Source organism: Ammospiza nelsoni, chromosome 3 (assembly GCF_027579445.1).
Source record: "Ammospiza nelsoni isolate bAmmNel1 chromosome 3, bAmmNel1.pri, whole genome shotgun sequence".
Lineage (NCBI taxonomy): Eukaryota > Metazoa > Chordata > Aves > Passeriformes > Passerellidae > Ammospiza > Ammospiza nelsoni.
In genome coordinates this window covers 63,525,998-63,553,336 of record NC_080635.1, presented here as the reverse complement: position 1 = coordinate 63,553,336, position 27,339 = coordinate 63,525,998, and the positions used below count along the sequence as shown (strand labels likewise).

At 39.6% G+C, this 27,339-nt stretch overlaps 1 protein-coding gene across 2 annotated transcripts in view; it reads left to right on the top strand.

Annotated features, from left to right (window-relative positions):
- Positions 1 to 348: 348 nt before the first annotated feature.
- NKAIN2 (sodium/potassium transporting ATPase interacting 2) overlaps positions 349 to 27,339 on the top strand; it is a 525,174-nt gene continuing 498,183 nt past the window's right edge. For both annotated transcript variants that reach the window (XM_059469307.1, XM_059469306.1), the window contains exon 1: positions 349 to 473. In XM_059469307.1, the coding sequence (XP_059325290.1) occupies positions 420 to 473 (54 nt within the window). In that variant the 5' untranslated portion in view covers positions 349 to 419. The remainder of the gene's footprint in view (positions 474 to 27,339) is intronic.

The following is a 27,339-nucleotide window of genomic DNA, read 5'->3' as shown; positions in this document are numbered from 1 at the left end:
CGCCTCCCCGTCCGTCCGTCCCTCCCTCCCTTCTCCCCTCCTCCCCCCGCCTCCCCCCCGCCGCAGACGGCTGCGAGCCCGGATGGTTTGCGAGCGGAGTTGAGGGGGCAAACTTTGAAGCCCAGATGCCTCTGGGGCTGCGCGGCAGAGCGCGGCTGCTCCTGCAGGCACCTGCCGCCGCCCTCCCCCCGGCGCTGCCGCCCTCCGCGGGGGCGGCCGGCCCCGCTGCCCGCGACCGCCGAGGCGGCGGGCGCTGCGGCCGCGGCTGAGGGCGGGCGGGCGGGCGGCGGGCGCGCCCCCATGCGGGTCCCGGGCTGGGGAGCGCCGGCGGCAGGCGGGAGCCGGGCGGCGGCCGGGCGGTGCTCTGCCGCCGCCTGAGTGGGCGCGGCGCGGGACGGCGGCGCGGGGTGCCGGGAGCCATGGGCTATTGCAGCGGCCGGTGCACGCTGGTGGCCGTGTGCGGCGCGCAGCTGGTGAGTGGCGGCGGGGGCGGCCCGCGGAGGAGGGGGGGACGAAGGCGGGAGGGAAGGAGGGGGCGGCGGGGCGGCTCCCCCGCCGCCCGGAGTGGGGGCTCGGGGAGGGGCAGGGTGCGAAGGCAGCGCCCGCGCTTTGGGCGAGGAGGGGCCGGGAGGGCCGGAGTGGGGATGCGAGCGGGGCGGCAGGGTGGGAAATTGGGGCTGTGTTACAGGTAGTTTGGCGGGGACTCTGCGGTGGGCGCACGGCGGAGTTAATAAACTCGGGCAGTTCTCCCAAGCGTTGAGTCAAGTTGGTACCTGGCTGCCTTTGACTGGCCCTGTGTAAGGCTGAGACGCGTGTCGGGGTGGTGCGCAGCTTGCACACAGTTTGCCATACAGGTGTGTTTCTGTGTGAAGTTGTCACGCCTGAGCTGTTCTGCGGATGTGGGGTTTTTTTGTTTGTTTTCTTTCAGACTTGTTGTCCAGTGTATTTTAACACTGTGTCATTATGTTGCTACAGAACTCAGCCATATATTTATATTTACCTTTGGAGGAGACATGTGGCAGCACTTGTAAGCTCAGCTACCAGCGAAACTAGATTGAGTTTAAAAAGTCGGCACTGAGATACAATAACAAAGAAGCTGCCTAAAAATAGATGTGCTTAGCAAGATGGTTAGGCTGTGCAATTGTATTGTGGCGCTTTGAAAGAGACTGGGGTTAAAGTTAAGAAACTCATGTCCCTTTCTGTAATGTATACAATGGGTTATTTCATTGTCGTGGAATCAGATACATGATGTAAGAATTCCTGTGGATTTGGATGCAACGACATACAGATAAAGACTTATCAATGTAATATGCCCCATTTCTTATTCTCATTATGTTGAATGTTCATGTGCGGGCAGAACAGGTGCTGGAAGCACCTTTTTTAAGCAGTTAACCTTATGGCAGAAATGAAATATTTCATGTTACTCCATCCCTCTACCTCTTAGTGAATAGTTTTGCTGAGAAAGTGTAAGTCAGTGTCAATAGCAACCAGCATTGTTGCCAATTTCTTTCCTGGAGGCAGGTACTAAGAGAACTACAAAAGAAGAAAAATAATAGATTTCAGGAACCAAATCAGTAAAACAGTACATAAGAAAGAAAGATGTGTTAGCAGATCAGAAATTCGAAATGCCTGTGATCTTTTCATCAGTTGTCATCAGTCCTTAATAATTTTGTATTCTGGAACACATTTTATTTCTATATGCTGTTCCCCACCTCAGTTATTTAATTCTTTGTAACTGGATGTATCTTATCAGGCATGATTTATTCATGTGTATTGTCTAAAAAGAAATCTTGAATAGTAGGAATAGAGTGAATCTTGAGTGGAATGGTAGGAATGTAGCCTTTTCCAGCAATTTGGAAACAGTTCTTCAGATCCATTTAAGTTTAAGAAGCATACTTTTTTTTTTCTTTATTTCCTCCAAAGGGGACAAAATTTGTTTAAATTGTGCCTCTTGCAGAGCTTTTTTTTTTTTTAATGCGTTTTACAACCAGGAGGTAATGATGACTATAGAATGTGCTAAGATGTTAAATTGTTATTTTTTTGAAAGTCTGTGAAGGAAAGCATATTTGCTAACTCATGGTGACAAAAAATACATGCAGAACTCATAAAAACATCAACAGACAAGCCTGTAGGAATGTATCAGCAGGTGGACGAGCAGGTAAGCTAAGCAGAACTGTAGCATTACTTTCTACATGAAGCTTCCTACAACTGATTGTAAAACCAGAGGGTCAAATAAACATATTTTTTTAAAATAAATACTGTTTTCTGGAGTACCTTAAGGAAATTTTAAAGATAATTGTAAACTGAAAGCCAACTTGAAAATTTTTATTTGGTAAGAAAAGGATGTACTAACAGCAGTGAAAACTTCTGAATCACACTTGGCCTGTGTCATGACATTTAGATAGGTTAAAAACAGGAGCAATCATTTAAATGAGAAAAAGGAGACGGAATGGAAAAAAATACACATTTTATTAAAATCACGTGTCATATTCCTTCATGTGCCATATACCATCAGATGGGAATAGGTTATGAGTTTTAAGTCAAGGACATTTAACTCTCCTCAGTAGGCCCAAGGGTGATTAGTTGGTTGTCAGTACTTTTTTAGGTAAAGACTACTTAAAGGAGCAAATGCTGTCAAGATTCATCCTGGAATTATCTGCCACGTTAATGAAGATGCAAATCAAAAATAAAGGATCTAGTAGTTATCTGGCCTGAGGAGATGGGTGTGGGAAGCATTTCCACACTGATAACGACACTTCAAAAAAAAAAAGTGTAAAGCTTTAAGTGTGAAGACTATGTTTTACTGGTACCTGGAATTCAGTTTTAAAATGGTCATATTTAAGTAGAAAGTATACTTTTATTTTGAGAAAAAAGTTGGTAAGAAGAAAGGTTTCTTTGTTTTTTTAAATGTAAATATGTTCTTCCATCTCTACAAAGCTAGGGTGTGGTGATCTAATTGGTCTTTGTAGGCACTGCACAATAAACAGTATTGTGGAATACTGCAGTTCATTAGAGAAACTGTTGCATATTGTACATACAAAAATGATGTAGATGTCAAAATGGGTAAAAAAGGGGGTTGTTTCAGACACTGGTGCAGGAGTAGAGCTGCATTAGCTTGAGAGACCCTGCACAAGCAGAATTATTTTCATAAATGCATTTTAAGTGCTCATAGTTAAGGCAACATACTGTATACCATCAGATTATCAGAAACCTCAAGGAATGCTTCTGCTCTCAAGGGCATACTGATCATTGCTCTCTGCTTATTAACATACATATACCTCACTGTTTGTGCTCTCATTTGTACTATGGAAAACAACCTTTGACAGCTCATTTTCCTCTGCATTTGTAGCCAATGAGAAAAATTAGCAGCAAGCATTGCTCATGTTAGGAGCAAGGCATTGCTTTCTGTATACAAAATTTGTTATCTCTCTCTCTCTCCATATATATATATATACATATATATATGCATGTATATATAAAGATATTAGTTTTGGTCTCTTGCTCATTTCCCTTCTGAAGAGAACCTTCAACACAGGGGCTCTGGTGATTTTTGTTGTATGGTAACTGTACTGGTTGCAATAAAAGACTTCACCACTATTTCATTTTGTCCTTTAAACCTCTCTATTTTTGGGTGTTTCCTTTTCTATTAATAGCTTGCATCAGTAGCACTAATGTCTTGTTGCCTAGTCTTTTTAATAGAGCAGCAAAAGTGAAACTGCCAAGATTGTTTTGCTTTCTAGAAGTTTTCAAGAGCCCCACAGAAACCAGTTTGAAACTTTCTTCTTTCCCATTGTTGCTGCTTGGGAAAACTTGGAGCACGACAAAAACAAGAAAAAGTACAGCATGTTTTCTACTTAGAAGGTCTCCCCCCAAGTGCAGTGATGAGAAAGGACAGTACTTCATGAGGAAACTTTAAGTCCCTAGTAATCATTGCCTATTGTTTCTCACCATCTGACAAAGATTGCCATACTCCCTCAAAGCAAATTAGATAACAGATAATTCAGCTTTTACTCTCCCTTCTCTCAGTTTCCATCTGAATTTACTGAACTCATTTATATAAATATTTCTGTAAAATTTGCCTGTTCTGCCTGTTGTTTTTCTTTTCTTCCTCTTTCTTTTTAAAGTAAGCTATATTGCAGTTCAGATAATCCAACTAAGTATTAAAACAATACAAAATTTTTAAACAAGCCATATACATATATATATATGCGCAAAGGGTCAGTTAGTGGTTGTGAGGTACTCCATCTGATGCTCTAAATTATGTATTATAATGTAAATACATTATCTGAATCTCTAAAAACTGCTGTCTTTCACAAGCACCAGTATCTGATGCTTGTAAAGTCTCTCCTTCTTCTTGCTGACACTTTACATTTGGGGCTATGTGCACACCAGCTCGTGGTGACTTTCTGAACTCATCCTCTTCCAGGTCTGGCTGGAGCCACTGTTCAAGTCTGTCATGCTGGCCAAGCAGAATGAAAAAGATACCCAGATTTGGTTGGATTGCTAAGAGGCCAGCTCTTTTGAGCTAATGAAAAAAATTATCAAAATGCAAATGGTTTGTATAGAATGTCCTCGTTCTGTACTTTCCCACAAATGAATAATGCTAATTAAGAGAAAATTAAAATACTTTGTTTCAAAAACTGTTTCAGCTGAGGTAATTTCTATACTTAACTGTGATACTGGTGTCCATAAAGACATACTTAATTGCGTGTTGGACATGAGGATACATATTTGAGCTGCAGCAGGTAGAGTGGTGGAACCCAAGAAATGAATTACATAGATCTTAGTATGGAAAGAAGTATTTACCATATTTCTTCTATGACAAGAGTTGTCACAAGAGATGTCCATAATCAATATTGCACACTTAATATAAGACTGAAGAGTTGATTGTACTCTTCCAGTTCTCGCATTATTAAAAATCAGCATATGTAACTAAAGAGAACAGAGTGTGATACTTGGGAGAAAAGTCTGCCTTAGTGATCGGCCCTGTAAAGTTTAGGTTTGCCTTTTTAAAATATGAATAGCAAACATTCTTATGCTCATTCAGGAATGGTGATCATGACGGGCTCTAGTCTATATCACAAATCTAGCTACAAGATTTAATACAGTTTAATATAATGAATATTTTTACTTGGAGAAAACCTCATGTTTTAACAGTTTGGAGGTTTAATTCTCAGGACTTTCAGAGAGTGACGTTTGCTGGATTAGAGCTCAGTTCCCACTGAGGGCAAAGCAAAGGCAATCACAGTAGATATTCTTTAGAATTAGCTATCCTGGAGTATTATGCAATAAAGAACATATTTTTTGTTAATATAGGGTCTTACACCAAGCATGGTGTCAGGTACTTTGCCATAGCACACCAGAATACATAACTAGTGAATGTAGAATGTCTCTTTTTTTTCATTTTTGTTAAAGGGAAGCAGTAGTGAAATTTTGGGACTTTGCTTTTAATTGCTGCGTTTGGGGGAGAGGTTTTTTTCTTTTTGCATGTGTGTTTTGGTTGTGTTTCATTGTCACTACTGCCTATAGTTTTCTATAGCAGCTTTAGGAGAGAAGTGTCTGCAGTGGAAAATTCTGATGACATGTACATGTTCCTACATTTTCTGCTAGCAAAAGGGAAATGAAAAACGTGGGCTTTTCACGTGGAATGGGAAGTGATGTTACTGCACTAAGCCTGTGGATCTGTAGTTTTATCAATCTGCAAAGAATAGAAAGAACTGGTTTCAGTTTTGGGTAATACTTAGGTGCTAGTATTGAAATTGTGACTAAGTCAACAACTTGCATGTGTCCCTTCTTTAAAGTCCTGCTTTGTTTCCTCCTTTAAAGTTGCTTTGTTTCAGATTTGATAGGAAAGTGAAAGTTTCATTGTATGCAAAAACATGTGATCCTACTAGCAATGAAAAGGAAACAGTCTGTGAATAGCAGACTTTCAGCACATGTGTGTTTGAGAGCTATTGTATAACACTAAGGAGTAGAAGGAGTAAATTTTGAGGTGTTGCTGGAAATAGATACGCCAGAAACGTGGTTATGAATTCAGAGAGCTAACATCTCTTGTCATGAGAAAGCATGTAGTAATGTTTTTAAGTTTGTGAGACCTTTGTAGAAAAATTAGCACTTTTATGTCTAGTTTTGAGATAAAATACCTAGGATTCATAACCAACCTTTTTGTTTCTCATAACTTGAGCTCAAAAGGGGTGATGAGTGCAAAAAATGGATGCCTGAGGAAACAGTCCGTTATATAATTTAATTTTAGTGGCTTGACATTTGCTGAGAATGGGACAGTGTTATTTTTTGTAGAAGTGTAAATGAATAATAATGTGTAATTGGTTATGCACTTTAAGAAAAGTGGAGTGTGTTAAGTTACAGGGGTAAAAGATTTAAAACCAGCTGGATAAAAGTTTTGATTCACTGTGTTTTGAAGCTCCTTTAGAGTTCAGTTAGCAGACTCAACATTCTGATACTGTAGTGTTTGGTAGGAAGGAAAGGTTTAAATAGATAGAAGTTGATTGAACTACCTGGTTATAGGCACCTAGAATATCTAGCAAAGTTACTCTTTTTGTGTAGCCATGGGGAAAACTTGTGACAGTAAGAATTAATTTCATATTGACAGAGACTTGAGCTAGCACCTTGAGCAATGAGTGGTGGTGTGGTTTTAATTTTGGAGTTTCTCCTGTTTTGTTTTGTTTTTCTATTGCTTTACCAAAAGCACTAAGTAAGCATTTTAAAAATACTCCAGAGTTTCCTTCTAGTCACTCTGTAGTCAGTGAAGGGAAATATCTCATTTTGTAGTTAACAGAAAGGAACAGGTTCTCTGGTTGAAAACAAAAACATAATGTTTTAAGATGGTAGTGACTACTGTCCCAGGCTGGGCCATGAGAATGTACACTGCAGTGCAAAGTGCAGCAGATAAGGTGTGGAAACAAGTACTTGATGAGTTGTTCCAGAAATGCATCTAAATCCATATGAGATCTTCTCAATATTTTGCTGCATTTGATAACAGAGATGTCAACATCCAGTTTCATTTAGCATGACGTTTTTAGAAACTCCCCTGAGCTTAGGGACTGGTGAGATTCAGACAGTGTTTGCTCTGGAGGCTGATGTCAGTGAGCTATTTGTGTATCCCAGTACACTCCAGACTTCAGTTTTGGTCCCATTGTCCCACTGAGCTCAAGAGATTATCCCGGTGGAAAATGACAAAAGAGACAGCAGATTCCAGTGGTCTTTTGTAAAAGGTATGTCAGAAATTTTGAATTTTTACAGGATTTCATGTAAGGTTCTGAATTCAAATGACATTTTATAGAGAATAATAATAGTATTTTCAAATTTGGATGAGGACAAGACTATTGATGATATGACTAAATCAGAATAATCTCTCTAGGCATCCCCGCAATCAGAAGAGGGAGTGCATCAGGGATAGGTCAGATTGCCTAATGTTGTTTCTTGGCTTAAGGTGACCATTAGAATTGTGCCTTAAGTAAAGTGGTCTTTCAGCTAATGTAGGCTTTTTGGGAGTGGGAGAGAAAAGAAAAATCACAGACCCATTGTATGATGTTAGTAATTCACAGTACTTATTATTTATATTTTCCTTACTCTTGCATTTTCACTTGTTATTTTGGTGAGGAATGTTTGATTTTAAGGACAATTGTGATCTACAGATTGAGCAATGCTGTTTTGGGAAAGTATTTGTGTCTTCATTGACTATGAAGAAAAATTAAGGAGCCTGCTTCCACTAGAACAATGTCAGCCTTTGTGCATCCTCCCTTATGATCCCCTAAAATATGAGGCTAAAATCACATGGATAAAACCAATTTATGCTCACTTTGGGGTTTGGATGATTTTTCTGTAGCTTCCAACAGGAGTGAAGAAGACAGGGAGCATTGTAAATACTGTGTGATCAAAAAGAGTGTGCTGAAAATGTAATAACTTTAAAGAATCGGATAGTTTATTGTCATCCAGATTAGCCTTCATTCATTTGTTTTATCACAGAAGTGAGGGACTGTTAAGTGCCACCTGACTTGTAAAGTAGAATGGGTGCAATAGTTGAAATGACATTTTCTTGCCCCTGTGGCAAATAAACATTTCACAGTTCATTATTTTATGTCCTCTCCCCAGTTGTACATGTACCAGCTGGATGGCATCTGAGAATCGTTTAAGCATTTTATCATTCTATAACCCTCTGATGGAAATGACATTTAGAAGAAATATTACTTATTTCTGTGTTCACTAAAGAGTAAACATGCATAGCTAATGGTTCTATTCACCACAGATCATACTTATGCATTTTTAATAAAAACTTGATTTTAATTCATACATAACTTATGAGAAATGTTTATCAGTTTGGAGATCTGCTGATTCCTACTTAAATGTTTGCATGTATCTGGATACCCTGAAAATATCTCTCACTGATGCTTGGATTAAGGTGAATCTTTAGAGACAACTTGCTTCTCTGCTGCCTACGTGATGATGTAGCATACGTAGGAAATGCTGATTATTATACTGATTGCTGAAAACAGTAAAAACCCCCATTTATTTGACTTAAATGAATCTCATATTTTCCTATGCTGTTTCTAATATTAGGTTGCTAATATTAGAGTTTGGGGTGGCAGTGTGTATGTGTATGGGGAGTATTCTTTTTCTTTTTTTTTGTATTTGGAATGTTAGGCAGTATCTCTGGTGGAAAGTCACCAGTTATGTGTAACTGGCAAGTTACCAGTTGTGTGAATGGGAATAAGAAAAGTCTGTCATATTCCGTATTCATACCATAACAGATTGAGTTCTGGTTTTCTCCTGACTCTTCTTTTCTTATGAAGGAATTGTCATTAGTGGAGTTTGTTACAGAAAGCAGCATGTGAGGTTAATTCTATTATTTCTAAGAGGTATGTTGAAATGGTGATGCCTGTCATGTTTATACATTACATCACCTTTCAGAAGGCAAAAAATGCAGCACCATTTGTAGGTAGTGGGAGAGAGACTCATGCTATCTCATTCAAACATGTAATGAATAGGCTCTGAACCAACTTCTGGAAGTGGCTGCCTCTTTTTATTGACTGCATAGGCCTCTCTTCTGCATGCACATTTATTAACCTCATTATACAGTTAAACCTGTTTATTTTTGATGATATATTTGTACTAAAGAAGATTAGATAGACTGTCAAACTCTTTTTTTAGAATTCAAGCAGAACATAATTCAGTGATGCATAACATTTCTTCTGGATGAATGGAAGTCATGCTAGAGGCCTAGAACAAGGGTCAGAGGGTTGCCCCTGTTCACCTTGAGTAGCATTTACTGTCATTCTGAGTGATGCTGCAGTAGTGAATTAAATTGGTGTACAAGAACAAGGTAGTATTAAGAGCTAGAGGGTCTTGAATCTAAGGTACTGACTCATATTTGTGTGAGAAAGTTTAACTGTCTGAGGAAATGATGTCCTTCTTCTCCAGGTGACTCATAGTATGGGTCAATTTACCACTTAAAAATTCCTTTAAACTTCTTCATAGACAGACAAGTAATTGGCCCTCAACAAGTATATTCTTCTTGTTTGAAGATAAAAAGCTTTTGTGAGGAGAGGAAGATAGATGCTGCGATGCCTCTTTAGAACAATGCATGTCTCTTTGAAAAGCCATTCTTCAATAATTAAACAAAATGTAAAGTTTGCAAATTTTTGCCATGACTGGCAATGGCTTAGCATTTTTTATTATACTCTGGTCACAGTCTTTGTGGCAGGGTGTTCTGTTACAGAGCACAGAAACAAAAGGAGAAAAAACCCATTGTGTGTCATTGCTGCCTTCACAAAGCCACAAATACATTAAACTCAAGATACTGTTCATTGTGCTCTTGGGCCACCAGTGACAAAGGTGCTGTGAGTACCACTGGATATGAGGGAGTCATATGTCATTACATCACTGTTCAAATTGGCAGAGCAAATAGCATTAAAGCAAATTAAAACATTAGCGGCTAAAGGAATGCAAAACAGTAAGAGCCTTGACTGAATAAAATACAGTATAGAATTTGGATATAATTTTTGTCACGAGTTATAAAATTGATTTTACCTTTTCCCTGTCTTTTCTTTTTAATTTACATTTAAGTTATTGTCCATGCCCATTTCATGCCCTTGAGGCCAGTTTGCTTTTATTTTCTTTGACACTTGCAGCAGTTGCAGACAGTGACAGCAGCTTGGTAACAAGCCAGATGATGGCACTGGTTGTGTTAACATAAGATATGGGCTTCAGTGTATCCTGAAAACAGAGTTCACTGTCTTGGATTTTATCAGACGGGCTTTCCTGAGTGTGGAGCTGGCAGTAAATTTGGTACTTCTAGAAGGAAGCTCACAACAAATTGGAGTTGGATGCAGTGTTCAGCAATATTCCTGATAATGCCTATTTCTGGTCCTGACAACCGTTCAGACTGTTTAGAGGGCCTACTGTCTGGTACAATTTTTTTGTTTTTTCTTTCTTTTTTTTGTAAATGAAAGCCGTAACCCAGTGGTGGGGGTCAGAGTGGCAGGTACAGAAGTAAAGTTATTGGCTTCAACGACTGGAAGAAATGTCTGTTGTGCAACGAGCTAAACTGTGCTGTTTCAGATGCATAATAAAAGTTATTTATGGACACCAATAAAGTGGTATCTGTTGTATAATATCGCAGATAGGCATAAGGATAATAACAAAAGGCAGCTGGTTTAGTAAGCTCTATTTGCTGCAGAAATGTGCTGTTCTTTGTGAACTGAAATTAAAAAAACCATGAGAGAGTGTTGGGGTTTTTTCCTGCTTCCTGTCATTTGCCATCATTATTGCTTTGCAGTGTGCTTTTAAAGAAAATGATGTGGGTCCCATATCAGTATTATATTTGTCATGACTAGCACCTTATGAGAGGATAACTGCTCTTCTCTGCCCAGCACATGTATATAACTACCACTGATGATAAAAGAAGTTGTGAGTATAAACCCTCCTCTTCATCTTACCAAGAGGGAATGCTGGAGCTCTCGTTGTTTCAGTTAAATAACTTAGGTATGAAAACCAGGAATGAAATAGTTACAGATCTGCAACTATTCAGTTGCTTGTTCAGAGTTCATTGTCTGTAAGGAGGTTTTGAACTTCCAGCAATTATTAGCTGGCCTTTTTAACAAGGTGAGTAAGAAAGGCACTGTCAAAATGCACAACACCTGAGTTTTTCAGTGCATGCTGAGTGTCTACACTAGAAGGCCAGGTATTCAGGACCCCATCAGCCCAAGAGCAGTCCGAGGAAGCTTGGTGTGCAGGAGATATTTTCAACTTGTAAGCATTTTGTGGTAACATCAGGATTAAAAGAAAAGGAGTGACCAGCAGGTTTTTCCAAAGTTACTCAGATCCTGTAATGATGCTTTGGTTGCTGTCACTTCTACTGAGAAATGGACTGAACTGGAACAAAGAACATAGCAATGGCACAGTGCCATCATAATGCTGTTAAGAACTAATGTAAACTCAGCTGGAGGAAACCATTTGCAGTGAACAGCAAGGTTTATTGACCATGGCAAGCCCAAGAACATATTCTCAAGAACCACCTCTTGGCATTTTAGCTGTTGTACTGTGCTGCATATGCAAATCTGTAAGCACTTGCTTCTCTCGGCTCAGAGCTGCCTGGTAGGCAACCCAGACTGGCCTAGAGAATGTAAACACATGCCTCAATGTTCATTCAAGTTTCTCTTTTGTTTTTTGTTCGCTTTTCAAACTTTGAGTAAATTTAAAATTCTGCACTAATTGGGCTGACAAATTAGATTTCTTGGTGAGCACAAGCCCTGTTTTTGGAAGGTGAAAATTATTCATCTTGAAACTGCAGCATCTATTCCAGACAGTTTCCTTACTAATTTCAGACAAGATACAAAGCTACAGTGATGAATGGATTGAACAGGTAATATTTGACATTTCCTTTTATGCTTATGCCATTTAAAAATAGCTGACTTTTGACAAACTGCTAGTACGTTTTTATATGTATTAGAAAACCTAGACTTACAGTAAGTTCACTGCTACCTTTCATTTTGAGCTCTCTGGAAAATGGCTATGCTAAAGGTTCCCGCTGCTTTGATGTTCAGCATGAGCACAATGATACTGAATTGGGTGAAGCTGTTGACTCCCTTGAAAGCAAAGGCCCTGCAGAGAGACCTCGACGAATTAGAGGGCTGGGCACTCCCCAGCCATATGAAGCTTAGCAAGTACAAGTGCCAGATTCTGAACCTGGGATGGGGCAACCCTGGGTATTTGTACAGGGTGGGGAACGAGACACTGAAGAGCAGCCCCACAGAAAGGGAACTGGGGTCCTGGTCAGTGGCAAGTTGAGCATGAGTCAGCAGTGCCCTGGCATTCAGGAGGGCCAAGTGTGTCCTGGGGTGTATCAGGCACAGCATTGCCAGCCTGTCCAGGGAGCAAATTGTCCCACTCTGCTCTGCACTGGGGTGGCCTCGCCTTGAATATTGTATTTTTGGCACTAGAGTATAAGAAGGATATAAATCAATTAGGGAGCATCCAAAGGAGAGCATAAAATGGTGAAAGGCCTTGAGGTGAGGCCGTATGAAACACGGCTGAGGTCACTTGGTCTGTTCAACCTGGAGGAGACTGAGGGCAGACCTCACAGCAGCTTCCTTGTGAGGGCAGGAGGAGGAGCAGGCACTGATCTCTCCCCTGTGGTGATCAACGACAGGACCAAAGGGAAAGGCATGAAGCTGTGTGCTAGTAGTAAACTTCAAAAACCTTATTATCTTTTTTTTTTTTTTGTTGTATGAGATATATTAAAGAGTGAAAGCTGGCGATACCAACAGGTGCCAGAGGAGCACTTCAGAACAGCCCTCTCTGAGGCAGTTTGGAAGGTATGTCTCTCATAACAAGTTGACAACCTCATTTTTTTGCCTCTACAGATTTCATGAGAGCATGACTCTAATCTCTGCACCCTAGGCCCACCTGCACAATTTAAGACAATTTTTTTCTGCTCTCGTAGATGTCTCCCTGTGTTGATAGTGCCTTGTGGTGTGGACATACTCAATGTGCTCCATGTAACCTGTGAATGGTGGCATGCAGGGGACTGAGCCATGCTGGCACCCTTCATACCTCAGTGCAATGATAGCCACTAAATTGCATTCTTACGGTGTAAAATTATTTCACACTGAATGACGTCCATTTTGTACCCACATAATTCAGCAGGAAGGTGAAGGAGAAAGCTTGTACTTGCACAAAGACCTGAGACTCTTGCATTGCATTGTCTTTGGTCTTCTTTAGTGGTGTGTTGTAACCTACTTTTATCCCATTTATCTTGAAGATGTGAAATTTGTTAAGGAGTGTGCTGAGACATGCTTGCTGAGCGAAGGAATGATTAATCTTCCAGGAGTGTTTCCATATAAAGTGTCAAATTACATTTATGAGGAACCTCTACATCATAGCCATCCTAGGACTTATATAAGGTCACTATACAAACACAGCCACCAAAATCTCTTTAGAACATCAAATTTGATAGAGATAAAATGTGCTTAGTGATTTTTTTAAAAGGTCAAAAAGGTAAAGATCGTGTATTTACTTCAATTGAAATTCAGCAGGTCTTAGGTTAAAGTGAGGGATAAGGAAAATAAATCTCTAGAATTATGTTATACTTGACAGAATATTGATCAATAATTGTCTCAGCAGGAGCTGATGGTGAGCTGAAATTTTGTTTACGAATTTATATAGATATTTCTGGTTGGCACATCTTGTGCATAGTTGCACATAGCTTCACCCTATATTTTTGTTCCACACTTTGTCTCCACATTAATGCTTTAGCAATGTTAGACCATCCTTATTTTTGATTTAAAACATGTTAGAAAATTATGTATTTTGGATAATGTCCCTGTGGTGTAAGAAAATAAATATTTGCATGGACATTATTAGCTTACTAATTTCTTGAAGAAGAATGTTTCACACTGTAGTGGTTTTACTGGGTTTTACCCCGCAGACTGAGTGCTGCTACTGTAAGGAAGTTGGCCTTGGAAAGGGGAAGCATTTTCAAAATGATAGATAGGAAGATGCGTCTGTGAAGTCCTTCTAAGCAGAGTACTCATACTTGAAAAATTTAGGTACAGGTTTATAAAATAAAGGTATTTTCTAAAACCTTTCTTCTTGTATCTACACAGTCTCCCTATGCTTGCAGGAATAATGCAATGCACCCTTTCTCTTAAGGGTGGGTCATCACAGTCTTTCACTAGTCAGCTAGTATAATCTTAAAGTAAGTATTTCTAGTGCACCTTATTAGAGATCTGTGTCATTTTCTGCGCTGCTTGCTTTATTTGCTGCCATACTCTCCCATGCATGCAAGCACCTGAGAGGAATTCCCTCCAGGTACCCACCCCAATGCCTAGGCTGCCTTTCAGGGTGATGGAGGCAGGCAGGTGTCTCTAGGGGGGTAATTCACTACTCTTTGTTAGCATTTAGAAACTTTACTTAGGTGCTTTGAATCACGCTCTGAAAGAACAAGTATTTCCATGAGCTTGGTATAGAATATTGAGTCATAAAGTAGGTGTCTGGAATCCACAGAATAATTGTGCTTTTTTGCTCCCCTGCACATTTGATGTAAGCTTGGTGCTGAATATAAAATAATTTAAAATATGGATAATTTTTTTTTCTTCCCCCCCCCCCCCCCCCCCCTTCTCTTTACCCCCTTTTATATTTCACAGAATCACAGAATGGTTGGGGTTGAAGGGATCTCTGGAGATGATCTCTCCATCTGCATAGTCCAACCCTCCTGCTAAAGCAGCCTCACCTAGAGCAGCTGGCACAGGATCATATTTGGGCGGGGTTTCATAATCTCTCTGGGCTGCCTGTTCCAGAGCTCTGACAGCCTCAAAGTAAAGAAGTTTTTCTTCATGTTCAGGTGGAACTTCATATACTTCAGTTTCTTCATGCTGCCCCTTGTCCTGTCACTGGGCATCACTGAAAAGAGTCAGGACCAGTGACAGGACAAGGGGCAACATGAACACACTGACAAGCACGTGCTTTGCCATAACTAGATTGTTTTAAAGTTATGTTATCTCCTTATGGATCTGCAGAATACGTCAAGGAAAAAAACACACAAAAAAGAGGCTATTCACTGTTTCTTGAGGTTTACTCATGCAATAAGATGGATGTAAATTAATTGCAAACAGGAAAACTGTAAAATAGAGCTAATAAAGTTCATCTCCTCATAATGGTGTCTGAGTCTGTGCTTTCCAAGAGCTGACACGCACTAATGGAGTATGTGACTGTGGGTTTTTTTCATATGTTCTTTTTGTCACTGTTCATATCTTTTCACTACTCAAGTCCTACTTGTTTTACTTCCTTGAAATGTCTTAGAAGGAAGAAAAGTTACACGGAGCCACTTCTTAGTTGGTATTTTTTATATTAGCTTGCCTTCTGCTGCTGCCATGAGCTATAAGCTAAGCTATATAAACAGCAAGGATTGCTTACTTAGTAGCTACTAATAAACATGAAATATTTCTGGGTGGAATCACTCTTTCTGTTTCTTTCATAGGTTACTGAGTCTGCATGAATTTTCTTGGTTGCAGTCAATCAGTGAGTGGTCCATTTGGTGACAAGGCAATGCGTAGCCAAATACACTCATCTGTATTTCACTGGACTATCATCTTTACTCCCACAGGTATTCCCATTCCCAATGTGAGGGAATATCAGTTCTGTTGCAGCATGACAGGAGAAAAAGAGGCAGAGCTGTTTTCCCCAAATACTGCACATCTTAAAGAAATTCACCTTTAGTGAAAGAAAATCCCCTGATAATAAGTGAATGAAATGACAGTAAGGCTTATTGAGTTCAAGTGCAGGTAGGAAAATAAGAACTAGTCTCTGCTGTAGTAACAGCTTCCATGAGATGTGGGGGTAAAGGAATGGGGAGAAGAGATAGAGGGAAGAGAAAAGGAAGAAAATAACATCACTGATGGAACTAGTTTTTGAATTTGGGGAATTTATTCTCAGAAGGGTTTCTTTCCACTAGACTAACCTCTTTTTATACTGGTCTGAAATCAAAAAGGACCACAGTTTTCAGGGATTCATGGTTCAGATGACATGAAGAGGTTGAAGGAAGCAAATCAGTTTGAAATATTTGTTCAATGCATGTAAGTATATATACAGGAAATGTATGCTTATGTGTTTATCTAACAGGAAAAAATATGTATGTCTCAGTGATGTGGGAAGATGTCATACTTGACATTGAAATAATGTTTTAAGCAGTGATGTGTCAGGTACTGCAGGTGTACTGCAATGCATACATGATGACACTAAATGTGTCATAGAATTGGGGACTTACAAAGAAAAACATAAGTTTGCCACTTGAGCTGAGAAATTTGGCTTCTGGGGAAAAATAGATGAAGCTTAGGCACAGGCAGAGTCTTAATATGTTGAATAGAGGGTGCATATAAGCAATGGATTACATATCCATTTTCAGCTCAGTGTTGCAACAAAGGAGACAGCAGCTTAAGAAAATATGCCTGAATGAAGTCACAGCTCTGAATGTGTGTGCTGTGCGTTTTTAAAATAGAATCCTGTTGAATTGAATAGAATCATAATCTCCTACGCTGCATGGGTGGTACTCAAGACTTTAGGGGAATGGATGATAAGTCTGATACTAATGGAAGTCTATTAGAAAGAGATATGAATTTATCTTGCACGTGTCATGAGTGAATTTGTCTTTAGCAGACCTACAAGTTGAGTAAATGATAAATGTTTCGTATTTATGTCATTGAATTAATTGAGAAAAGTCCTTCATTCAGCTACTTCCTACGATTATTATCAGTGTTGGACTGCTAATTTGGAGGAAAAAGGGAGGAGAGCAGAAGAAAAAAAATGACCTGGGTGATGAGTGAAGGTGTCAAGACTCAGGGTCAGTCTGGGAACACAGAAATACAGAACTGCTCTTCAGAGGTGATATAATCTCCAGGAGCAAACACAGATGGAGGGCTTCTGCTGCTGGATCTTGCTGACCAGGGATCTCTGGACATTCTTTAGAGGCTTTAGGACTGCAGTCCAGGGAAAGGAGAGCTTTGTTGCTAGAGGGATGGACAAGATGTTGCATGCCCACAGAGATGGCTTTATTATGCTAGTAACCAGTATTGGTGTCCATCAGAAATTATGTTCGTTTTGGTGGAGAAATACCTTACCTTTCTGTTAATTCCAATCACCCATGGCTTATTCACCTAACACAGAAATCAGTTCAGGTGTTTGAGCAATGGGGGTATAAAAACCCCATACTTTTAACTTATGTGCCCTATCAGCAAGCAGACATATTTAAACTTCATTTTGGTAAAAGAAAAAAGACAACTTAAAAGTACTTAGCACAGTAGTATAAAAATTGTGATAAAGTCTATAGGTTATATTGAATATATTTAGAAACTTTTCTGAAATTTAAGCTTCAACTCAGATTTCACAATAAAGGAATCAACATAAGTTAGGCACCCTGTATAAGGTCAATTAGACACTTTTATTCAAAAATTGTATAAATCTTGCATTTTAAAGCCCACACAAACAAGACATATGATAGAGGAAAGAATGCATTACAGTTGGACAACTATGGTATTTTTAAGACTACCCACAGTGAGGGAGCATTTGGCTAAGACAAGGTAATAGTTTGCAGGTTTCTTCTACTTAAGAAACCTGCTATTTTTTGCTTTTTTACTCACTTAGCTTACAAAAACATAAAATAAATGTCCTTTTCCATTTTTACTTTCACTTTTTGTCAAGCAGCACATGCTTTATAGTTGCTGAATGTATAATAATTAATGTTATTTTGATTTTGTGGGGGGTTAATTCTGGCTGACACGAGCTTTTAATGTTGCTTTTTCCTAACTTGGTTTCAGTAGTCCTTAAATATATTTGTGTTTGTTTCCTGGAGTTTATCAATCATCTCCAAAAAAATTTGATCAAAATTTAAGTATGTACTGAACTCCCTTGAAGCATTACTGATATCATACTGTATTTTGATGCATCTAAGCTAGATCATTCCCCCTTAATTCTCTTTCCTGCTCTTCTCCTTACTTATTTTAGCTGCTACTCAGACCTAAAGATTGGATACTTTCCTGCTTTACCTGCTTGGTAAGCTAAGAAATAGTCAGTAGTGGAAGCTGTTTAGATCAGTTCCATGGATGTGCCTTAGGTCCTAACATGGGCTGCTTGCTTTGTTTGTCGGCTGTGAGCAGGGCATGCAGAGCAGGCAGAAGTACCCCTGGGTCATTTTGAGGGTGTGGAAGGTTTCTCATTCCCCTTCCTGGCTGGGTTCAATTGAGCACCCACTGCACACATTAGATGCATGGGGTTGCATGGGGTTAAGATCCACCCTTGCAAGGTCTGCTTGAGTCAGGAACTGAGGTTGCTCTGTCATCCCTGACATGACACTTGGTCCTTTCTGTCATGGTGTGTCTGGAGAAGGAATAGTGGTGGCTGTAGCACTGCCCAGTTTTCATATAGTAAATGTTAGTTTGTGTGTGCAAGAAAAAAACATCTGTTTGTTTGCCCCCTTGAGAAGTCAGGAGCTGAAGCCTTCATTTCTCAGCCCTTTTCAGAGGGAGTACCCTTGCCAGCAGCCCAGCACCAATGGGAACTATCCAGCTCTTACTCAGCCCAGACCAAGAACAAGACAGAGAAAGAAGATGCCTGAGCTCCCTCTATGTAAAATGGAAGAGTTCCCTAAAGAAATGTACCTGGACTCAGCTCTTTGGACCACTCTACTAATTTTCTGTGATGGAGTTATAAGATGCATAAACAGTATTAAAAGCAGATCTCTTCTGGGAATTTAGTGTGGTTTAGAGTCAGGTAGAAGCAATCTTAGTAATTCACCCATTCACCATTCACAGTCATGACATCAAGGAGTGAGAACTGGATCTGAGTCCTTAACCCTTGATGCTTTTCATTTCACGACTGATCTTATTTAATTTTTTTCAGTAAAGTGGTTCAAAGATTAGCTACATTAATCATCTCTGTTACCAAAAGAGTAGATTCAAACTCCAGGACAAAAGCCTCTTTATGAAGCAAAAGGTCTTATTAAAATATCAGCTAAAGTCCCTGGAAGTTCCCTTATAAAGATTACAGTTGCTACAACACCAAGTTGCTTTGTCAGGGAAAGCAAGATTATGGTAAAAAGATCAAGCTTAACTTTTTTTTCTTTTTTTTTTTTTTTTCTTGCACTCTAAATTATGGTTTTTTCTATCATCATCAGTAGTTATCTAAAAAAAAGCTTCACAAGGGGAAAATGTCTTAAGCTTGCTTTCTTCTGCTCAGTTACTTATTGTGGTCTGATTTTATTCAGTGAGACATTAAGTCAGTTTCAACAATAATAACAAATAATTATACTTGGAGTTCTGTGTGCTTAGGAGAAATACTGAGTAAATTTTCATGTGGACAGGGTGATAATTGTCATAATATTTCTACTTTCTGCTCATGCTCTTAGCTTTGCACCCCCTGTGCAGGGCAGTGCCATGGGTGTGTCTCCTGCCATAGACTGTGTGAGATCCTTCAGGTGTGGAATGCCACACGGGAGCGGCTGGTGGCAGCGCCCAGAGCAGTGTCACTCCTTGCCAGAATGTGGCATTTGCCTTTGAGTATCCCTCCATGGCTGTTTGTTTCTCCTTACAGCAATGTCCAGACCTGATGAAAATACTCTGATGTTGGAGTTAAGATTTTTTTTTTTAGAGTCATCTTTCCTAGGTATTCTTTTAAACATAGCTAGACAATGTTTTGCATAAAATGGTGTTTTTCTTGATCATTGTCCCATATTTTACATGATTCTTGTGGGTTCCTTCCAACTTCAGGCATTCTGATTCTATCCCTGGTATCCCACAGACAGAGCTGAGCAGTTCATTTGCTGACCCCTCCTACTCTTGAGCTGCACTTTTCTTTGAATCTGAGGTAGAAAAAGGATGTATTTTATTTCTTGCCTGCCCATCTGATTGCTTTGTTTTAATCTTACTGAACAGAGAAGGGAAAAACCCCAAACACCATTAACACCACAAGAGAAGCCCCAACCTCTAACAGTTGAAAGGTATCTCTTTATGACCTACAGTCTTCCTAAGTACAGTTCTGGTACTGTCAGGTGGGTGTTGTGCTTTCTGGTCTTATCAATGGTCAGTGATCTTCATGTTTCCTGTGTCTCAGTCCAGGCAAGTGTGCTTTCAGCAGACCAGTTCTGAGTTTGTGAAGGCAACACTCAAGTTTTTGAAAGCTGCCTCTGTTTTCAGTCACTCAAATTTGCTAAAATTTAAATACAAAATGGACACCTGAATGCCTTTCTGACAGCTTTGAAAGTCATAGTTTATGGAGTCTCTATTGCAATTGCCAGTCCATGAAGCCTGACAAGTGATTAAAGGGAATTATTGGTAGCCACCATTATGGTTTTGTTTTCGTTGGCAAAAACATTAATGTAGTAGCTTTGCTGTCTTGCCTCAGTTTTTCATCCAAACTACCAGTAATAAAAAGTATGATTGCTTCATTGGAAATGTGCTACTTGCTATAATTCCTGTAATTACATCTGTTTTATTTTTTTTTCCTTGTCTTAGTTTTATTTCTCTTATTATACAAATAAAAATTAATCAGAAGATGATGTTTGCCAATTGTAAAACTTAGGCTGCTTATAACTTTGGCAAGCACCTCAATCAGGGATCTTTTCCAGTTTTGATTTTTTTTTTTTACTTCCCATTGCTCACCTATATTAGCATTTTTAAATATTGTCAAAAAAAAGAAGAAATGTGGCAGAAAACAGTTTCCTGGCGACTTTTAATTTCTTCCATTTTTTTTTCTATACCATCTCCCAATAAAATTTTGAAGCATACATACCTATCTGACTTACTTTTCTATATGAAGGGATTAAATATTATGTTAAATATAATTTGTAGTAACAGATGGGTAATTATATGCATGATAGGTGCTATCTCAGTATCTTTAAAATATATCCTTATAGGATTGTTTACTCATGTACAAGTTAGTCTCTCTTTAAGGAACGCTGATAAGTAATAATTTGTGGATGCCAGTTGCCCACCAAAGTATCTCTATCACTCTCCCTCCTTTCCTGGACAGGGGAGAGGAAATATAACAAAAGGCTTGTCAGATAAGATCAGGACAGGATGAGATCACTCAACAGTTACTGTCATGAGTGAAATAGACTGGCTTGGGGAAATTAGATCAATTTATTACCAATCAAATCAGAGTAAGATAAGGAGAAATAAAAAGCAAATCCTAAAACCACTTCTTTTCCCCAGCCATTCCTTCTTCCAAGACCGACAAATTCTCTTCTACCTCCCTCACTGTAGAGGCACAGCAGGAGAAGGAATGGTGGCTGCATTTAGCTCATCGCACATTGTCTCTGCTGCTCCTTCCTCTACAGGGAGAGGATTCCTCACTCTTCCCCTGCTCCAGCCTGGGGTCCCTCCCATGGGAGGCAGTCCTTCACCAACTTCTCCAACATAAATCCTTCCCATGGGCTGCAGTTCTTTATAAGCTGTGCCAGTGGGTCCCTTCTGTGGGGTGTAGTCCTTCAGGGACTCAGCCCCCCTTATCCTCTGGGGATATTCCATGCGGCCACAAGTCCTTCCAGCAAGCCCGCTCTGTGGTGGGCTCCTCTCTCCATGGGTCCACAAGTTCTGCCAAGAGCCTCTTCCAGGGTTTCCACAGTCACAGCCTCCTCTGGGCACTGCTGGGGTCCTCCAGGGAGTGCTGCACTCCAGGGACTGCCCTGCTCTGCTGCCCCACGGACCTCCATGGGCTGCAGGGGCACAGCTGCTTCACCATAGTTTGCACCATGGGCTGCAGGGAATCTCTGCTCTGGTACTTGGAGCACCTCCTTCCTCTTCACAGATCTTGGGGTCTGCAGAGTTGTTGGTCTCACATATTCTCTCTCTTCTTCTAGTCAAAATTGCTCAGGTTTTGGGGTTTTTTTATTCTTTTTCCCCTTCTTAAGTATAGTAACCACCCCTGTTATTGATAACTGGTTGGAAAGCAAAAGTATCCTTTGCCCTTCATGTTGCCTTATCTTTTGCAGCCTACTACATGAAAGGTTTGTTGCAAACAATAAACTACAATAAACTATTAAGAACTTGCTCTTGTAGATTTGAAAATTTCCTTAAGCACTGTAGTTTGCTGCCAGTGATGCCTGCTGAGGGATGGAAGTTCAGATGATAGCAGTCTTGAAAACAGAGTTGAGAAGGTGACTTGGCTTTGAAGTGGTCATCCTTCAACTAAAGGTTGAGGGAACAAGTCACCATGCCTGTTCATTTTAGCAATCTCTTCACATGGGCCAGCTTGTTATCTCTAAGCTCAATGACAGTATAAAATGGCTTTGTTTTTCTACCATCTATGTGATGTTGTAACTGACATGTAGAGTTTAACTTCTCAGGGCCAGTCTAGAAAAGTGTGAGTTTCTGTTGCTCACAAACACTGTCGCTCTTGTTGTGTATGTATACTCTTACAGTGCATTGCATCCTCAGACTCTTTTGCAATGCTAATCTAACTCATTACAATATTTAAAGGACAGCCACCTCTCTGCATTTCATATGAACTGAAAATCTGAAGTTGCCACATTGATTAAGCTGTAACAAATAATTGTACTGAAGTACAGTGTCAATTGATTTCTAAATGCAAAATAGTTGTCTGAGAATTTTTTTCTTCAACATTATTTTCAAGGCACAGAAATAAATATTGTTGGAATGATCAAAGTGAATCACCCATGTTTTCCAATTGAAACAAGTATTTTGAAATTCTCATTGCTAAGCTATATGTGAATTTGGTCTGGTGTGTTAATTTTCAAAAAATATACAGACATCTTAATTTAGATCAACAGTGATCAAATTTATAGCTATTCTGGTAGTGAAACACAGTTTGGGTTAACACCTTTATTTTGGGCTAATCAATCGATCTATTTCAAGAAAACTCTCAGAGGGTAGTGTTCAGATTTTAATTAAAGATAAAAATTGCAATTGGTAGCATTAATTTTAATAGGTACTTTTTTTCCCACCACCTAATGCATATCTAAACGTATGCTTAGCTTCAAATATTTTCAGTGTTTCATTTATTCCTTGACTTTGACCTAGAAATTGTAGCACATACTATAAACGTTATAATTGATTAATATTGTATTCTTTTCAATTACAACTCTTCTTTAAATAGTACTCAGATATTCTTGCCAAATTGTTATATACTCTTCTTAAAATATTTACTTTTTCTCAATGATTGAAGTGATATTCAGGAAAAATTTACTTCTAAATTACATTTCTAACTTTAAAAATGGCAGAATACAGAGGACAAAAAGGAAAAAAAAAGTGAATCCTCAAGTTTGCTCTTCTATTGAAGGTAATGTCAAATTTATCATTAAAAAGTCCTCAATTATGAAAAAAAATTAGATTTTTAAAATTACTTTTATTTTTCCTAGCAAGATTCTGACTTGAAAAGGTAGCCAGAGCTTTTGATATACAGGGATACAAGAATAAAGAGACTTCTGAAGCAATAATCCAGAATTCTGTCCGATTATTTTGGCTCTCTTTTTTTTCTAAAGGTAATCCACCTACTTTTAGGATGTTTTAAATACATGCTAAGAACTGTGCAATCATATTATTCAAGACAATATCATCATGCATGTCTTAATGATGTATCATAATCTCCATTATGACACATATCATAATCTCCACAACACTACATGTTGTGCACTGACCACTGACATGAAATTCCTCCATTTCAAGCCCTGTAGCTGTTAGTGGGGTGTGCAGAGTCTGTTGTGTGCTGTTTGTCCTGCCTCATGTCACTCATTAGTCCTGTCCAATGCCTGCAGAGTGCTCTGTGGTTGGGTTCCACAGCCGTGTGCTGGCAGCTGAGGAGCACTGGAACATGCAAGATGTATGGTTTCATTGATTCTGGGTCATGCAGAGATGTCCATCCCAAGCCAAACGATGCTTCCTGTGAAACACGGAGCTTGACTGTGGAGCTGTAAGTCTTCACCATTTTACCTGCGCTCAGCAGGCACTTAAGAATCCTTTTGTCAAAATGTCCTTCCTCCAGAAATAGCTGCTAGAAACAGCAAGTTCTTGCCACTGATGACATGCTCTGTTCATTCTTCTGGCTGTCATATGATCTGCTATTAGTAACCTTATAACTTCTCATATGAACCGAGGGGCTTAGTGGAGACTTGGGATGGGAAAGAAAGCTTCCATTTCCTGGATTGGCTTTAATATTAGTTATGATTTCAATTTCCTGAGTTTTCAGCCTCTTCAGGGTCTAGAATATTGCTCAGTGTATTGCAAACACACTGGAGGACAGCAGGACATCAACACCAGCATCCCAGCCATCTCCTGTGACATCATGAGACTTACAGCATCCATACCGTGTATCCTGCCTCATACTGCACCAAATGTCTCCCTCCTTCATCTCTCTGTGCTGCACAGAGTGTCATTTTCCCCTTCCCACTTCTGTACTAGGTTTGTCCACGTCCCATCTGTTGTATCCTTGCAACCCACCTACTCTTAACTCACTCACTTTCCTAATTTGGCCCCCTTAAAATAAAGAGGCAAAGAGCTCTGCTCCAGTATATGGTTCAGTATTAGAAGTGATAAACTATGATGTCTCTCTCTCTCCTGTTATCAATTTAGTCTATCTGGACACACCATCTGAGCCCTTTTTCATACCTTGCTGTATCTGTTCTTCGTTTTCTACTTTCCTCATTCTCACCCACCATGATCCTTCCCAATCTTCCAGGCCTCCTTCTTCATTTCAGTTCTGCCTCATTTTTCTTCTTACAGCCTTTTTTCTTCCCTGTTCCTTGTTCTGCTTTGTGGGTGTCAGGCTGCCTCTTCCTTCATTTGGTATCATTTGGCATGACTGAAAGCAAGTTAAAACAACATTTTATTGCATTGACACAGAAAAAAACCCAAGTGGATTGAAGTCAGGTGGTGCTGTCATCTGTCAGCCTCTTCTGGATATTGCTCTTCTACCTCAGAGACACATTTGAAGCAGCTCCTGATACTCATTGCACGTAGGCACATCAGGTGGGATGTGTGTTGGAAAGATTCTGGTACCATTTCAAGTGAGGTCTGACATCCTCCCTAGATTACCAGCTCATGTATGGAAGAAAGATGTGGCTAGTGGAGCAGAAACCATGTCAGGAGTCCAACTTTTCCTCATAAATCAACAGCCTTGGAGTGAAAAATGTCTGATGTCTAACCTGATAATGCTGTTGTAAATGAAGAAGGTTTGACTGGTGAGACCAGTGGTGATTTAGAAGCAAGAGTAATTTCTCATGTGTACTTGTAATCTCTGGCACATGATTTTGTTCAGTTTATGAGATGTGGTTCTTCAAAATGTGAAACAAACATGAACTTAAGCTGTTAAACTTCTAATTGCATAATTAATTTTTGGAGAAAAATGTAATTGTTGGAATGTATTTTCATCTGACTTTACAAACTGTTAGGCAACATTCCAGTCCACATTTTGAAATAAAGATTACTTTGTCACTTTCTAAATAAGACAAATGTAAATTTTTAAAGAGTGTATATCAAATTCTGGTAGTTCCTGCATTCCTGACAGAGTGATTAATAAAATCACTGTGTGATGTTACATCACACAGTCTTGGATAACATCTTTTGGAAGAGTACTTCATACTTACTCAAATTGAAAATACGTCTGTGTGCCTTAATGTACATTTTATTCAGAGAACTTTATACTGTTTGTTCTATTAATTCTTGACTGCAAAAACCTCTGGTTACACTAAAGAAATAGGAATAGCACTGGATTTTCTAAGATACTGGCAGTCAGGCCAACAGGATCTGTTAATGAATGAGAGTGATAGCCATAGCAAGTATTTGTCATGGTCCCTGGCAGTTTCCTGCTCAGAGAGGGGAAGTGCTTAAATGCTCCTGAGGCCAAGGGAAGTCACAAGGGAAGTGTCCATAGTGGGGGTGAGCCATGTGCTATGAGGTCCCCATCTGGCTGGTGCTTCTCTGATATTGGTGGAATTAAGGTTGATTCATGAAGCAGTTACTGAGTTCCTGAGGGTGCTGTTGCTGAAATGTTCCTGACATTGCCTGGGGTACCCCCCCAATAGCACAGCAGATACACAAAGGCAGTTCAGTCTCTGTTAAAGTGATTGGTTTGAATTCTGGGCGAAGAAAATCCTGAGTCCAGAATTTCATCAACAGGCCCAAAGTCTGTAGTCACAGTTCCTTCCATGAGCCACTCAGGGATTTAAGCAGCTATGGAATTACAGAGCAATGGCCACAGGCAATACTGCAGCTGTCATGCTACCTGAATATCATGAATTCATTAATCACAAAGTTTGTCATAATGTGATTGTCCCTGATCTGGGGATGTGTAGTTGCCTGCAAGATTGTCAGGACTGCACTTTGACTCCCCATGGAAATAGTTTTTATTTACTGTATGATTAATTGGTAGGTTAAACAGCTGAATAATACAAGGCCTGACATTAAGTTTGATGCTGGTTTTCTGGCAGCCCTTCAGGGCAATGCTCTTCCTCTGAGTCTTCCTAGAATAATTAAATATCATTAATCCTTTGAAGGACTTCCCAGGTAGGAAGGAAAGGAAAGAGAACAGTAGGAGCAGGGAAGATGCAGGAGAAACAGAGCAGAGTGAGAGTCCTTGTGTGGGGGAAAGGGGAAAGTGGGAACAGGATAGGGACAGTATTTGGGGCAGCTGGAGGTGGTTAACGCAGGTCTTTCACAAGTAGCTGAGAGCAGCTGAAGATTACAAGTGATTCAAAAGCACAAGCAAGTTCTGGTGTCAGCTGATGTATTATCATATACTCTGTATATTTAAGAACACAACCCTTTGTCTTTCTGGTACCCTTTTTTGGTAGATATAATTGTAATAATTAGAAAAGTGTTTTAGGAGGATGAATGACCATGTTTTCAGAAGTGGTCATTGCTTTCTAAAAGTTCAAATTTAAATGTATGACTTGAAATATACCAGGATGTAATTTCATTGGGATTTATAGCCACAATTCTGTTTGCTGTACATTTTGGACGCAACAGTTGATTTTAAACCACAGATTTACTTGGTAAGATCCATGAACTTGTTGCTCCCTTGCAAAAATACTGGCCTTCAAAAATGAACTTCCAGTCCCCATACGATAGAATTAGGAAAAACCATTAGTTTTTGAATGAATGCAGTATGTGGATTTTATTAAATTCTGAAAGAAAGTAAAAGAAATATACTGCAAGAAGAGCATATGATGGTAATTTGCATCACTGAAAGTTTGTTCTACCGGAATTTACAAGTTGATTATGAGACTGTAGTTTATAGAAATTAAAAAGCATTTTGTAGGTTACTGACAAAGTAAGTTAAGAAAAACAGCTTTGCAGTTTTCATTGAGAGTCATTGATA